The following is a 17491-nucleotide window of genomic DNA, read 5'->3' on the forward strand; positions in this document are numbered from 1 at the left end:
CAGACCATTTATAGCTATTTAAACCAGTATGCATTTTCTCTCATCCATGATGCATCGAACAAAAACATTTAAAAGTGTTATCAATCTGATAGAGAACGCAACGACGAAAAAATACAATAACATCTTCTTTTTCTGTGTATAATGTATAATAATTTCACATCTCTGAAAAAGCTCCTGCGTTTTGAAGCTTCTTGATCGAAAAAAAAAATCTTTATTTTGATGTGCATATTTCTGGCGGGAACTTGTCGAATTTTTTTGTTCGAATCTAAGATTTTCGAACAAAAACATTCGAAATTATAGAGACCCGGAATTCCCGAGTTATCCCGAGTGATGAAGTCATTTTTGGCATAAAGTTACGTCATTTTACATTTCATAACTCTATTTTCCTTCCTTTAACTTTCCGAGTTATTTTTCATTTTGTAACTCGTGAATTTTTCCTTTCTTTAACTTTCGAGTTATTTTTTATTTTCTAACTCGGGAAATTGTGCTTCCTTTAAATATCCGAGATATTTTTCCTTTTTTAACTCGGGAATTTTAGCTTCCTTTAACCCTACCTACTGAGAGCTATTTGGGTCCCTTAGAACTGAAAGGGGGGGCACATAGTGCCCCCCGTGGATAACTTAGGATAGGAACATTATTTGGTCATGAAATTTGGTACAGCAATGCTTAAACCTATAACAAACAAATTTATCAAAAAAATTTTTTGAAAATTGAATGCAATTTTTGATGACGTCATCAATTGTATTAACAATTGGCAAAAATCACCCAAAAAACTCAAAAAAAATTATGTTTCTTAAAATTGCTATTGAAACAGATGGAGAAACAAATTTTCCTTCATTTTGCTTTTATTTGAAAGCTTTTACAATGTACTAAATGGAAATTAAAATCTAAATCAACAATTTTGTCGTGACGTTCTACTATAGCGCGCCAAAACCGAAGAAAATGTTTTAAACTTTCAAAACCGCGTAAAATCAGAACATTTCAACTTTTTCAAGTCGGTGATACTTTTTTTTGTCATATTTATATATATTTTTTGCTGCTAATTCTCCTTTAAGATGTAATAGAAGCAATACAAATGAAATGGACCATTAAAGTATACCCTGGTAACATGTTATAGTATCTTGGAGTAAGCACATAAAAAAGAACAAAATAGCCTGCGCTGCAGTTGTGGGATGGTAGTGGTCACCGACAAACCTGTCAGTGTGACTAAAATAATTGACCAATGAAAAAAAAATTTTCACCAAAACATTCCCCATAAAATTTGATGAAAAGTCATAAAATTTCAGCTTCATAGCCTCACTAGTTAAAAAATGCCAGCCAATTTTCTAACAGGGGGGGGCACTTTGTGCCCCCCCTCTCAGTAGGTAGGGTTAACTTTCTGTAAATAGATTTACATTACACTGATTGGCCTAGAAAAAAAGGCTCGCCTCGTAAAATATTTCTCGTATTGCACTCAAAGTTTTACTTTAGGGCCAAAATGACGTCATCATCATCACAAGATTCGCAGTATTTTGAGTTTTGATCTGTTTTAAGTTGTAATTTTTAGATTTATGGAATTTTAGATTTTCGTTCGGAATTTCTTTGCGATTTGGGATTTTCGGAAAAAAAGTACGATATTCTTTTGAGCATCAGCGGATTGCTGATAGCCTCCCCCTTTTCTTACATAACTAGTGGGGTCTGCATCCCTTTCGCTTTGCGAACACGAGACTCGTTCTCCGTGCGTAACCCCTTTTACGATTGATCAAATCCACCAAGTAAAGTAGGTCCTACTAAAGTAGGTCTGAGTTTTGATAAAAAAGGTCATACCTGTTCTTAAAAATCTTTTACCTGCTACTACCAGACTGCTACTACCAGACGACTGCACCCTCACTACTCTGCTACACTGGTCGACCTCTCATCTCCTCATCACATGGTGTTTTTACTTTCGTTTTCAAAATATTTTGGAAAATCTAGCCTGTAGCGGCTGTAGTCAATAAACCCAAGAGTGAGGCTAACTATCGGCGACGGCAGATTTGACAAAATAAACAAACATGACAGATGCCTTGGGGTGTCGGGTATATTGTAAATGACTACCAAGGCGAAAATTTTTTCAAACTGCGGAAACGTTTAGACGGGGGTATGGTGGTTCCATTGAGACGGGGGTTCTGTTATTATCAGTTAGGTAGGGTCAGGGTTGCTAGTAACGGCTTGTCACTGTGCCGGGTGCATACTCGGCGCCTTGGGCCCCGCAGGGAAGTCATCAGAAAACAAGTCTCAGAAAGTCAGAAAATAGAAAAGACGAAGAGATAGAATGGAAGATAGGAAGTAGAAAAAGTAGAAAAAATCCTGGAGAGTCATTTACAATCTACACACGACCGATGCTTGGAGGGAAATTTTGAGAAATCTGTAGGTCTCATCGTACCGTCAACTGCTCTATGTAACTTGGGACGATTGGTCAATTCTTGCCTTGGGATGGTTGATTTCTGGATTGTATTTTCACTTACTGTTTAAATCTCTTTGACAACAAGTTTGTTTCTGTAATTCTTCAAACTAGTGTATATGTATAAGAATTGCGAAGCGATTCACAGGCAAGTCACTCAATTCGCAAGTTGCAAGCAAAATATCAATAGGGTCACACACTAGAAATTAGGCTTTCCCAGAAAAAATTTGAGTATGTGGGGTGGAGGATATAACAATTTTCAGTGATTTACCCCCCCCCCCCCGGACAAAGTGACTTTTGGCCCCCCGGAAAACAGGTTTTACCCCCAGACAAGCATCAGTTGACCCCCCGGACAACCCAAATTACTCCCGGACAGAGCAAATTTACCCCCAGGACAAGGCAAATTTTTATGATTTTTGGCTACCCCACCGGACAATATATCCTCCACCCCCCATGTGCGAACATTTTCTGGAAGAGCCTATTGCAAGTTAAAATAGATTCATAATCAATTCGTAAATGTAAACCCCGCGAAACCCCGACAACTGCTCAGGTTCAGGAAGAGCGAGCCTCTTTAGAGATGTACTCAAACACTTCAGGTGTACAAACTTACGACGTTTACTTCTACGGATCTGAGGAAAATTATATGATTTTTTTCATTAATCGTTGTGAAAAGTTCAATAATCATTTGTCCGCCCTGAGCCTTGAGTATTTTTATTTCTTAGTTTTTGTTTTAGACTCGTTTTACTTCCGGTTTCGAACTCCTTGCGTTCAAAATCGAACTTTCGAATCTTTCTAATTTTAAATTTCGAACGTTCGAATAAAAACAACAATCGAAAGCTTTTTTCCTAACATAAACACCCCTGTGTCTTGACCCGCTGGCAAACTTGGCAAAATTTCGTCCCGGGAGGGAAAATACTGTACCTCTCTAGCCTCTTCAAAAGGTCTTCTTTGCAAAGAGCCCAAAGAATCAAAAAAAAGTCAAACAAACTTTAAACATCACTCGGTTTATTGAGACAGGGATGTGAAATACAGAGGATATCAAGACTAGAGTTTAATAGAAATAAGTTGACTTATGTAGTTTCAAAATTCAATAACCATATTAATTAGGAATATTGTATCATTTTGCATCGTAAATTCTGAAAAATTTAACAAAGTTCTAAAATTATATCTAAACTATTAGCGCTGTAAAATCCTGAGATAAAAATAAAGAAAACCAGATTAAAAAAACTTAGATATAGCAAGTATTCTTCAACGATTCCACTAAATAAAACCCGGTTAGTGTAAAACGCAGGTCACAGGTCACGGGTCACAGGTCACAGGTCAGTGTTGACAAGTCAGCGTTGATTACTGTGAAACACAAAAAAAATGTTTGAAAAACAGTTGTTAATGTCAATGATATAATTCCAAAGGTATTTTATTGATCTAGAACTATTTTAAAGCTAAAAATCATCCCACGTGTTTACCACGTGATTTCGCGTTTTATGCCGTGTATAACACGGACCTGTGATACTTGTATTATATATTACATCTATATCACACATGCAAAAAAGTTATCCTTTCAATGTTATACGCATGTTACGAATGTTATATACAAAGAATAAAGAAATATTCGAATATCGATCTCACCTTTGCCTTATACAGCCCCTAACAGGAAAATAGCTATTTCACAATCACTAATGTCATATCTCATTTTATCTCCTGCATCACCTTGGGTATGATAACAAGAATTGATGAAAATAGCGTCAATGGGATTATTATTTTATAAATGTTTTATTATTTTTATCCCCTGCTTCGTATTTTTGATAAAATGACGTCACTATTTTCATCTCTCTAAAACAGCTCTCTTGGAGTATTTATTGTTTTCAAAACCTGTCAATCTATATCCACTTGCAGCGTTGGCATCCTATTACGCATGATAGATATTTTATTGTTAATTGGTGTACAAAACCTCATACTTCGAGATAACATCATTATTTACATAATTTAAGTGTCATTTGTTGTCAATTTTTGGGGTTGATGATTTGTCGTTTAAGTCTTCTAAATACCATATTTTGATATTACATTTCCATTACATCTATTATTTTCAGGAACTTTTGTTATGAGTTGTATGTTATGGGTTGTATGTTACGAGTGCGTTACAGTTTTCCGGTCTGTAATTTGTATGACCTGTGACCTGTGACCCGTGACCTGTGACCTGTGACCTGTGTTTTACACTAACCGAATAAAACCTCAAAATTTTACTGACTGTGATTTTTTTCAAAGTTGGGAAACTCTTATCTTAAGTTTGCTGGAGGCAAGTACTTGGCAGTCTTTTACCCTCTTACTCGAGTTGTTGACAAACAGGAGCAAATTCTTCACATAAAAGTAAAAAATCTGTGACTTTTTCTCGGCTGTAGCACAGGAATTTAAAACAGTTAAAATGCATTCATAAACATAATGTCATGTTTTGTCGTTGTATTTCGACATTTTACAAGTCATTACAGTACCATTAATCATACCATTATACCAACAATAAAATCCTTTATAATACAGTCACATGTCAATGTTCTATATCTCTGACCATCGATGCGTATTCATAAAAAACAAACAACCAAAGAGCCCACATCATCGAGGGTCGGTCAAGCCAAAATTCAAAAACAACGACAAACAAAATTTCTCCTTCCACTGAATAAGGGGAGGAATAAATTCTTCCAGGTTAGCCATATCCAAAAGCGCAAAATGTTTTTGTTCCCATCAATTCAAAACATACAACAAGTCCAGTGATGCTCACTTCAACATACTACCAAGATTCAATCTAAACCAAAAGGAATGGCTTTCCCACCATATGTATACAGTTCATTTCTTCAGCTTAGATCCTCTTCTTGCAATGAAGCAACAACTCTGTTGAGCCTTGCCTGTCGATGAAAGAATAAAAATTCGATCTTCTTTCTTCTCATTCCTCAAGTTCAGCTGGTTTCTTCGTTTCTTTTCATCAAGCACCATCTCTTTTCAAAACACCAATCTCTCTTTTCAAAACAACAATAAATATTTGTTTGTTGTTTTTAGTTCGAATTCGAATTTGGAAAAGTTCGAAAGCCCTAAGCTCGAGTCAATGCAATGACTTCTTGAAAAATGAGCGCCATTTGAACGCTTTTTGAACGCTTCCAGCCTGCGCTGATTTTCCGATCTCTTCTTTAGATTTCCTAATTTAAACCTTAAGGAGATAAAAACAAGGCTTATCTAGTACCGGTAACCACGTGTATTATCTCCGTAGCTTTTAAGAATTGGTATATCTAAACGCACGAGGCGACACTTTTTGAAAAAAACGAATCTAACCATCCGTAATTCCAGGTCTCTCCGCCGCGATTCTAGGTTTGATCTAAGGAAGGGCGGACGGCTTTCTCAATCATTTCTGCGTTTGAAAGATTGGATATATATAGTAATTTTTCATTTGCGCTCCCCAGCGTAGGTGAGATTTAAAGGTACATATACACGATAGCAAAACTGCTTCGCTCATGTATATTCGCTTCGCAACAAGTTTATCAATCAAACAGTCAGGCACATCAGGACCCTGCCGACGCACCGTACTTAACGAACACCGGACACGCGAAAGTCCGGTGTAAAATGAGAATTTTTTTTACCACCGGACAATTTCTACACCGGACTTAAGGAAGTCGGATGTCCGGTGTCGGAGAAGGATATTTTTCCCACCGGACAATCAAAACACCGGACATGACCAGTCCGGTGCGTCCGGTGATTCTTAATTTTTTGTTTCATAAATGTCCGGCGTCCAAAATTCCCTATATGCAACACCGGACTGACACCGGACTTATTGCGTCTGGTGTAGCGAAAGGATACTTTTTGCCACCGGACAAATACACCGGACAGTCCGGTGCGTCGGCAGGGTCCTGGCACATCCTGGCAAATGAACGGGGTATTTTTCACTTGCGACACCATTGGCAAATGAACGGGGTCGAAAACGAAAGTGACGTAATAACGCCGAATACCCAGTTTAATTGAACCGGGTTGGAAATATTTTGCTTCATTTCAAAGAACTGCATATATAGATGAAATTTTTTTTCCATGGGTCAATTTTGTCTTCGAAGATTGAAGAAACTTTTAACGAAAAAATAAAGTTCCCAGTTTTCTTCCTTTTTTCCCTTTTTCAGTTTGAAGTTCATTTTTATTCATTTTCACGCTTTTAGCCTGAGACGTCCTATCTCATTTACACTGGGTGACGAATACCCCATGCAAATGGCTCACCCCGTTCATTTGCCAGGATGTGCCTGACTGTCAAACTTTCACCATACAGTCAGTCTAAACTTAAAACTCCTATTTATAGCTATTCCAGGGTCAAATTGAAACTATTTTGGTGGCAATCAAACCTAATTCATCTTGTAGAGCTTCAAAAAAGAAAAAAAATGAGGGGTCATACACCTCCTAATGATAAGCGGTTCCAGAGATATTGAGATTTTGGTTCCGCTAAATAAAAAAGCACCTTTTTAGACATTTGAGGTTGACAATTTTTAGCCCAGAAATGGCATATAAAATGGCACCGAAATATACACTTTTTGATGGTTTTCCAATTTTAAAAACGTTATAAAGAGGAAGTTAAAATTGCTGGAACCTATCTATCTTATTGTAATCAAAGCGCTGCGGAGGAAAAATATTTTCTAATAAATATGGAAGGTTTCACTGTCTGAACATTTTTTCCTCCGTAGCTGTTTGAAATCAAAGATGAGTTGTGAATTTTTTTGTGTCCCGCAGATCTAATTTTTCTAAATATGGCCTTAGTTGGAACAAATTTTTAGACAAAAGTATAGAATATTACACCTGCATATTATATATGGTTGGAAAGCTAAAAGAAAGTTCTAAATTACTCAAAAATAATTAATTTTATAGCTCAACTACACAAAGAACGCTTGTCAAAGTTGGACCTAAAATTGAAGATTTTCATGAGCGTCAAATAAAAAACAAGCAAACCTGGAATGGCTACCTATATCAGGATTAAAACCCCTGTAACTATGGGCGATCACCCCGTTGCTAAGATGTTGGCTTGAAATCGAAAATGAAACCACTCAAAACGAAAGTAAAATTGGCCCGTACTCGAAATACTGTAATCTTGATATACGAGTTTAAGTCTATACTGCCGATGCTGCACACAAGCACTTATAATCCAGTAGTTTGTTTCCACTTGTTTGTCCATAATTAAAGTGTCAAGCTCATATATTTCGTTATATTATGTCATGATTCTTCTATTTATGAACTATCCTTCTCTCCATCGCGGTCGCGACAAAATCTGATAATTTACTCCAGTACCTTGAAGGAAGAAATTTTGGCGGAAAGAAAATTTGGCGGATTTGGCGGATTTGGCCAAAATCCGCCAAATTAAGTTCCCGCCAAAATTTATTTGTTCCTACATCCGCCAAATTAAATTCCCGCCAAAATTTCTTCCTTTAAGGTAGATTTTTTCAAATATTGATTATGAGTATGTGTTATGAATATGCTTATAAACCTCTTTCTTTTGAAAAATATTTTCCAGGGTGATTTCTATCTGGATAAGAGGAGACCTTGTTTACATTTTTCACATACATTTTTCGGTAAAAAATGTCCATTTCTGGTCATTTTTTGTCAATTTTGATGACGTCATCGTCAATTTCAACTTTTTTTAGGTTTTCTAATTCTTTGACATCATATTCACAAGCTTTCTGGAAAGTTTGAGGGCTGTAGCGAATTTCAATTGCGACTGATGGAAGATTTAGAAAATTGTTTAAAACTCATTGGTATTTTACATTTTTACCACCTGTCACTCTTTTACCCATAACTTTTCTTCCTAAAAACGAAAAAAATGACTCTACCCCTCATTCGAAAGCTAAAATAAAGGGGGGAGGGGGAGCAAAAAGATTACCTTTTAAAAAGGGAAGATTTTTGTTATTTCTTTAAAATAAGGGGGGATTCTTTATCAAGGGCTGCAAGAATCTATCAAAACAATAAAAAAGGGGGGACTAAAATTTGAAAATTGTTGATTGAATTTCAGATGTTATGTCTTTGGTTTTATTGATAATAATTTTCTTTATCAAATAATATCTTCTTTCCCATTTTTGTGCTCACAATCTCATGCCCACTCACAATCTCATGCTATATTGAAACTTATGCACATTAGAACAACTTTTAACAGACCAAGTCAAACCATAAAAACTATTATTCTCCCCAATTAGATAATGTTTTAAGGTGTTTTCAGGGTGTGAAAAGTGAAAACATTTTTTTCTCCAAAATCTCGCCCCCCCCCCCCCACTCAAAATGGCTCGTCAGGGTCAATGAATCTGCATCCTCTCTTCCCTCTCATATTATAAAAAATTGTTTGCTGAAGGGTAGAAAGATTCAATTCGACATCAATGATCTTTGACATTTGCAGCAGAGACTTATTTTTACAAGTTCTGTCACATCCAAAATCAATGTCATAAGCATGAAATCTTACTTATGTGTTTTACTGCCTAAATTCTCTACTTGGGAAGACCTTTTGCTTGACCTAACTTAAACTAGGACTACAATCAGAAGACACTCCCAGTTCAAATCTAATAATGAAGATAATTTACAAAGCCTAAGATATGAGCAAAACGCAACTGTTATACCAGATACTGCATCTTTTGTTTGGTTTTATTTGTATCATTTGATTAAAGGATCCAGTTTATTTCCAATTTATGATTTCTTTTTATTGAAGTTTATTTAGTTGGATATCATTATGTGCCTAATATAATTAATGTTGATGGCATTGATATCAAGCCAATCGTTGTACTTTGTTATTGTCAAACTCTAAGGATAAAAATCTGAGGGGGACTCCCTTTTTTATTTTAGGGGCATTCTAACAAGGGGTACTGCACACAGTACATGATTTGTAGTAAGTGCTTTTTCAACACTTTTTTTCAGGACTACCACCCTTTGCAGTTACTACACCTTGGTAGTAACTGTTTTCAGAAAAGATTTCCAGATACCACCCCTGTTTTTGAGTGATATCATAAAAAAAATGCTCGAAATTACCCTAAATTGCGATTATTTTTCAACCTAAAGCCATTTTTGTGCTAGATTTTCTTTTAATTTACTTGGTTAACAGCCGTTGAGAACATTTTAATGATAATTAGGAAAAGCATAATTTCAAAGTTGGGTCAAATTTTTTTCGTCCATTTATAACAAAAATATTTTTTTTAACAAAGAATTTTTTCACAAAAAAATTCATTTTTTGTGAAAAATTTTGAAAGTTCTTTAAAAAGAATTAAAATATAAGCACTTACTACACCAAAAGTGCTAGCGTTAGTGTTTGGCACCACCCCCAAACAGCAGTTACTACACTGTGTAGTAACTGTTTTCATAACTTCTGAATACAGTATTACCACGGTAGTAAGTGTCATACTGTCTTGTAGTAACTGCGTGCCCCCCCCCTGGGTACTGGTAATTTTTGTTCGATTTAAGGGGGGAGTTTTCTTTAAGGGCAAAATTGCATTTTAAGGGGGGGGGACTGAAAAAGTAGGCAGAAACTATGTGATGAATTATTGTTCAGCGTGCTTGACAAATAAATTTAAGACTTGTAAGAGAGAGGACAAGTAAGGGAATCCGAAGGGTGTTCTTATACAAACATAGACAATAAAGTCTCTTTAAATAAAACCTCTAATGTCTCCTTAACTGGAACGATTTTTCTTTTCCCTTTAGTTAACAGTGCTTCGTAAACCTTACTCCATATAAATTTCCTTGACTTAAGAAGAAATTTGTAGGCAAAATTTGCCAAAATGAGTTCCCCTTTTTAAGATACGCCAAAGCTAACTTTTTACCTGTTTTTTATTATTTATAGATGAATCACTAATTGATATATAGATATAAACTGATAATTGTATAACAGAAATGGAAATTCAACACAAGCTTATGTTGCTGGGAGTATTTCTATTATGGAGGAGAGAATGTCAAAGTACTCAACTTTTCAACAATATTGAACCCTCAGCGTGTGGTTTAAACCAATATTTTCAATTCTCCAGTTTAACATGTGTTGCATGTGGTGAGTTTCAACAGAGAAGTCCAGATTTGGTGTCTTGTACATGTCAACCAGGTGCTAAATTAGTATCTTATTTTGGTGGGCCAGTGAAAACATGTCAACCTTGTGCACCCCCTAAGGTAATTTTATGGTTCATTTGAAACTTGCTTTTAGTTTTTCAAACGCTTTTGAAACAATGGAATTTGCTTAAGTGTGGTGCTTATTCAAAAATGTCAATCTTTATTAACTGAAGAATATCATTTAAGTAAGAATGTCCTAGAAAAAATCACTCCCTCTACAGTCACTCTCTTATTTGAACCTTTTTTATTCGAATCTTTCTATAGTTCTAACTAAACACCAGTCCTCTCAGCTGAAAAGTCGTATAAAATACTCCCTGTAGTCCGAATCTTTCAATAATTCGAAGATTTCCCGTCCCTACAAGATCGAATTAGAGAGAGTCAATTGTAATATAAGATAAATAACTTTGGTTTCTAAAAAATAGTATATGAAATTATTTTTAACAACTTTCTCTTTATATTGTCTCTTTTTTTCTAGGACACTCCACTGATTCTTGTTTTAGATATGATTTTTAACTTTTTTTGCTTTCGAATGTAGCAGTTTTTCATACTTTTCTGACTGATTTTTGTATAGAAAGCATCTAAACTCTGTTCTTCTTTCCTTTAACACTCGCCCTTTACATCTCCATATCAGCTTCAATAGTGAGGTCAAGTAAATCGGTAAAATCACGACGAAGGACGAAAATTTAACAGGCTAGTGAGTTTCAACCAATCAAGTTTCGTATTTTCACTAGCCTGTTACATTTCTCGTCCGTCGTCGTGATTATCCAGTATTAAATCTTCTTTATCGACAGGTAGTAACAAATGACGGTTGGGGATGTTCTGATTGTCCAACAGGGAGACCATACGACTCTACATTAAAGAAATGTGCATCCTGCGTATCACCTTTACAACACCAAACCGATCGCTCAGAAACAGGTTTTTTGTTGACAAGAAAAACTTGCTTACAATGTCAATCTGATACATCGCCTTCTACAAATGAGGGTGTTTGTAGGAGATGTCATTCACAAGTATTGAAAGTGACTGGTGGTGCCTCTTGTGCATGCCCCACTGATGATGGTATGTTCGATTCTTTTTCCAAAATAATGGTGTCACGATGTGTGTCATCGCAACACATTCTCGTACTTATTTCTACCATATATTGTGTAGATATGTAGAATCCGTATATCTACCCATATTGTGTAGATACGGTAAATGCTTAACATAAGGACTTATTGTAGTTTTACATATGTACACTTATATGGTAGATTTACGGATTCTACCTATCTACATATAATATGGTAGATTTATGGATGTTTACATATCCACACATATGGTAGAAATAAGTGCGAGATTGGCCTGGTCATCGCACAAAAGCCTAAAAGTAAAAGATGCTGGCCAGTTCTGGCATCCACTAACAGATTCTTGCTCCTTATTCTTGATATGCGTAAGTCATTTTTCTAGCGGAAACACCCTAAAAAAGCCGGGATTTGACCTCTCTCTGTTACTAAAAATAGAAACACGGAGGTCAAAACCGGCCTTTTCGGGTGCTTCCGTTAAAAAATATGACGTCATCTTGACTTACGCATATCAAGAATTTTATATGCGGTTGTTCGGTGGTCTGTGATTCAGACTAGTCTAAAAAGTGGAATATTGACTTTTCATTAAACTTTCCAATTCTATACGAGCTTCTTTCACTCTTCAAGTTTTGTTTTAAATCTTTTAAGTATGTTTAAGGTTCATTCATCCTGTGAGTTGCAATTTTTTCATGTTTTTTGTATTTGCATCTTAGCCCATTGTTACATTCATGTATAATATACTAGGTCACAGTGTGGATGTAAACCACACTGAAACGACCGCCTTCCATCACGCATCTCACGCTCGCGAAAGAGCGCGCGCACATTATCAACGCCTACATATCATCTCCAGTACATTTTAGATTATTCATTGAAAATAGATTACAATATAGCCATTTTTAATGTCTCGATTATTCGATTCCGAATAAAAGACATTCAGAGAAAAAAAAAGAGAAACACCTGGGTAATCTAGTTAAAAAAACCGAAAGTAAATGGTAGACAAAGTAACGAGCCAAGGCAAAACGAGATTAGCGTACCACTATGAAAGAAACCGCCTCCGGCGGTCGAAAATTTTGTACAGTTGTAGAAATCTTTTAAGGTGAATATGAATTTCATTTCAGTATTTACTGGTGGAGTTTGTTTATCAAGGACAAGTGGGATACCAGCAGACGATACTACATCATACATCATACGACACAAAAACAATTTCATGTCTGCTTATTTCAAAGAATACTTTCGTGCTGCCAAAGTACTGTGTCAGGAAAATCAAAACTTCACTGCATGTCAACAGCTTGGTAACCTGTGTGTAATGCTCATGTACAACGAAGATAATTCAAACCGCGCGGCCACTGATGCGTGCAAAGAATATCTGATTCTAGTCAGAGCATCAACAGACTACGTGGATGGAATTACAGATTGGCCTCGAAATATGCCTTGGTTGTACTACAAAGACGACGGCAGTACTGTTGTCTTGGAGAAAGAAAACGTCCCACAAGCTTTCACGCGTGGTGAGATTCTCAAATTCAATCTAGTTTCTTATCGTGTAAACGGGTCCTTCTTAGACATCCGTAAAGACCCATCCATATTACAATTATGTCCTCAACCAATGTCAATGACCGAGAAAGCATTTACGATGACAAACCAATACTCTATCAAGTGTCAAATGTCAATTGCTAAACTGTTGCAACAAGACACTGTCTTCTTTGATATGTTTTTACGTGTCGATAATGATAAATCGCAATATCCCGTCCCTGTACTTGTTGACAACGTACAAACTCGTGGTACGTTCGTTAATCGGGACACGGAACGTAAAAACTGGAAATTAAACCGCCGTTTCTTTTTAATCGATAAATATTCCGGGCTTGGAATAATTGACGATTCTGTCCCTTCCTTTATCCAATACGCATCAAGTATCGAGTTAAATTTTCAATTGATCGATAATGGGAAATTTTATCCACCATTATTGAAAATCCACTATGATGTCCATGATGTTGATCCGGTTACCATGGAAACCGATTTGGTGAACATTGAGTTTAAAGTGACGTATACGATGGATACAAGCCAACTGGATGAAAATATAAAGGTATTATACCTTATCGAGTTTTATTTAGTCGGGGTTTTTTTTCGTTGGAGAAAAATTTCGTCACCTAGAGGTATTTTCGTCACTTTCACCCGACCAAAATTTCGGGTAAAAGTTCTGGTCGGGGATAAAAAAATCGGGTAAAAGTTTTGGTCGGGTGATAAAATATCGGGGAAAAAATTCATCGAGGAAAATTTCGTCACCCCCTCAAAATTTTCGTCACTTTCCCCCGACATTTTTTTCCCCGATAAGGTTTTATACTCCTCATTTATCATTATTATTATGAAAAGTGTTAAAATGTTCTTTAATAAATTCGGCTTGAGTTTAGTCTAGCAATTTCATCCTGTTTTTTTTTGTCTGTTGCTGTATCAGTCATGTCTATTGGTTCGAGTCTGCGTAGACCTTTAAGCACTACAAATTATTCACGTTTTGTGAAAGGTATTTTTCGTTGAAGCTAATTTCCTAACTCCAATATAATATTTTACAACTTAGCGATAAATAACTGGTTGTAAATAAAAGTACATATGACTAATGAAGAAGCTAATAATTTACTTTCGTTCTCTTTTTAGATCACAGTGGGCGTGTTATCAGCATTAGGGGTGGTTTACGCCCTCGTTAAAATCAGTAGCTGGCGTCGACGAGAAGGAATAGCAGTGTTAGACTGTACATCATGTATGTTGTTCATCGTTTACGTTTCCAGTGCCTTAGCTCTTATTTTCTTGGCTGTTATCTTCGTTACCTGTATTCAGTGGCAATTCTTTTTTAAACGCCAGTCGACCGTTATTCGTGTTCTACCGACCGCCGATCAAGAGCATTTGATTGCTAGTCTATTAGTTGCTGCATTTGTTATGAAGTTCTTCGATGTTGTTTATATCTTATACAGTCAAATTTACGTTGATATCTTTTTCATTGATTGGGAACGTCCACGTGGTTCACAAGTGACCGGTACGGACGGGCATACAGTGACTACTCCCGTTAGCGTCATGCGGACTTTATTCGTAGCCAATGAATGGCGTGAGATACAAACGATAAGACGTATCAAACCAACTTTTCAAGTCATTTTGGTAGTTTTATTTCTACAAGGATTTGGTTTCCAATACTGGGCAACTACAGATCCAGTTAATCGCTTATCTGTTGATCGGAACATTGATTACGTCGGCGAAACAAATCTTTGTTTACGTATTGCCGTTGTTAGCTTACTTTATTTCGTGATTGCAATCATACAGTGGATTATTTATGGTTTCTTGTATGAGCGATTTGTAGGAGATGCTATTGGTGATTTCATTGATTTTTGTTCGATGAGTAATATTAGTGTTTTTGTTATGTCTCAGAGACAGTACGGTCATTACATACACGGACGTTCCGTACACGGCCGCTCCGATACTAGTCTTTACGAACTTTACGAGCAGTTTCAACGTGAGGAGGACAACTTATGTGGGAAACGAGGCCTGGAACCGAATTCAGAGCGACAGACTTTCGAGATGGGAATAACGGTGCGCTTTAGGAATGAATATTCGAAGATTTTACAACCGTTGTTATCAAGAGAAACACAAGGTGCTAGACGTGGTCAACAGAATATGTCGCGTCAAAACCCCAGTAAGGATTTTTTCTTTAAGTATTAGTTCTAAAAAAGCATAATGTGTTAGACTTTCTCCTCCTGTTCCCCTGTTCTCTAAAAAGATTCAAAAGATTTGCGCAATTCGATTTCGTGCATCGGGTTTATTTTTGGGTGTCGGATTTTGTAGCTAAATTTTCTAAAACCTAAAATTGCGATCTCGAATTCCTGAGAAATTCATTTTCGAAACTTAAGCTCCAAAGAAATTTATTTTCTTTAAAATAGTATGATTTCAGCATTAGACGGAAAAAGTTTCACCAAAAAGTCACAATCTAATGGCAACATAACTGAAAGCTAGTTAATATTTTACGGTTGTTAGCTTACTAATGATTTTATTTTATTTTTTCTCATAGATTTACCAGGCAGTAATTTAACACCCGCGTTGGAGCGCAGTGTCAAAGCTTACAACCAAATGAATCGATATTTGTCCTCCTTCGTAGAGCATGCTATAAGAGAAAATGATTATTTCGTCAAAGATAAATTGTTGTTGGAAAAACTGTTGAAGAATGAATTACAACCGCCTGAAGAGAAGAGTAAGAACAAGTTATTCTTCTATTAGTTTATCAAGAAATTTCTCGCTGAAAATCTCCTTAAATTTTACGGGGAGAATTATGTTTTTCAAAGGGCACGCCTACAGTTTAGCCTGTGTTGGCTATCCAGTATATTGAATACCTTAAAGGAACTAATTATCGCTTTTTTCGCGGTTATTTTGCCAAAACCACGAAAATTTAATTCCTCCTGAAAAAACTTTTTCGGTCTAAATCAAATTAAGTTTCAATATGATTGTCTTACTTCTATGTTTTCATTTCTTTTAGGTGTCTTCTACAACGATGATGGTCGTTCATTCACTTCCATTCTTCTGTACGGTCAAGAATGGTCTTTGTTATTGTTCAATCTATTGTTATTCCTCATCGTTGATTGGTTGTCAGGATGGAACGCTATTTTAGCAGGTTTTATTGCTTACATGGCTGAAATTATTATCACATCAGTACGAGACTCTTTTGGTAAGAAAAATTTAGCCGAAAAAACGATGGTGGATGAACGATTCTTGATTTAAAACAAAAACTGCATTAGTGATTTACAAGTTTTAGCTGAAAGTTCTGCTTTCTAAACTGTTAACCAAAGTTTGTTGGTTAAATATCGTTTACGCTGGCTATAGATTCTGGATTTTTTTAAATAAAGGGGTCTCAAAAGCGTAATTCTACAATTAAGCTAACAAATTTAATTTGGGAAAAGTGTTGTGATAATGAAATCAAAATTCGAGAGATTGAGATTTACGATGTTGATGGAATCTATGAAACTAATACTACAATATGAGTAGTTCTTTTAAATGATGATTTATGGTACCTATAAACCCAGTGAAACACTAAATTGCTACATGATGATCAATCATCTTTCTAACTTATTACATTATTGTGTGTATAGCTGTATTGGGCTCTTCCAGAAAAAAACCATTCATGGGGGGTGGAGGATATATTGTCCAGGGGTATTGAAAAAAAACTGAAAAACTGCCATGTCCATGGGGTGAATCAGCGATGTCCAGGGGTAAATATTTGTGTCCAGGGGGTCAATTTGATGCTTGTCCAGGGGTAAAACACGTGTCCAGGGGGTAAAAAATCGAAATGTCCAGGGGTAGATCAAAGACAAAATAATATATCCTCCACCCCCCATGAACGAATTTTTTCTGGAAGAGCCCATTACCCTTTTTGACAGCATTGTTCTAAATGGGTCTTATTTTTTGACGGTTTTGAGCCTCGTTGTTATTAAAAAATTATCCTTGCAAAAAAAGAGTGTAGTACCAGTAGATTAACTTGCTGGTGATGTTGAATAACAATGGAAATGTCAGAAGATCCATTCGATTTTTTATATTGTTTCATTTTTTAAATTGTATAATATATTATAGTTCTTATTTATTTCCAGGTATTCACATTTTAACCCTAAAAATGTACATAGTTTCAACAGAACATATCTAATGAAACATTATAAAGTCAATAGGACTAATCTTTTCCTGTTCAAAATTGATTTCGGCAGTATAAAGTTACCTAAAAAGTAAAAACGTTGACCTTTTTTAAGGTAACTTGAACCTATACGTCAAAAAGATGACATTTAATGGTATGTATTTTATACAAGTATATGTCAAATCTTCTGAAATTCCATATATATTTCTATCATGTGTTAAGAGCCAAGGATTAGAAGGAAAATGCTTTTTTCACAGTTCTTTAAATTTTTTGATGATCTTTCAACTT

At 35.8% G+C, this 17491-nt stretch overlaps 1 protein-coding gene across 1 annotated transcript; it reads left to right on the forward strand.

The window, feature by feature from the left end:
- The first annotated feature begins 10245 nt into the window (after positions 1 to 10245).
- On the forward strand, positions 10246 to 16302 carry LOC136807708 (meckelin-like). The gene is made up of 6 exons (XM_067064309.1): positions 10246 to 10558; positions 11290 to 11554; positions 12672 to 13633; positions 14200 to 15226; positions 15599 to 15778; positions 16061 to 16302. The coding sequence occupies exons 1-6, from the start codon at positions 10292 to 10294 to the stop codon at positions 16300 to 16302; spliced, it is 2943 nt and encodes a 980-aa protein (XP_066920410.1). The 5' UTR covers positions 10246 to 10291.
- The last annotated feature ends 1189 nt before the right edge of the window (positions 16303 to 17491 follow it).

The sequence above is a fragment of the Clytia hemisphaerica genome, unplaced genomic scaffold (genome assembly GCF_902728285.1).
Source record: "Clytia hemisphaerica strain Z4C2 unplaced genomic scaffold, Clytia hemisphaerica genome assembly, whole genome shotgun sequence".
NCBI lineage: Eukaryota > Metazoa > Cnidaria > Hydrozoa > Leptothecata > Clytiidae > Clytia > Clytia hemisphaerica.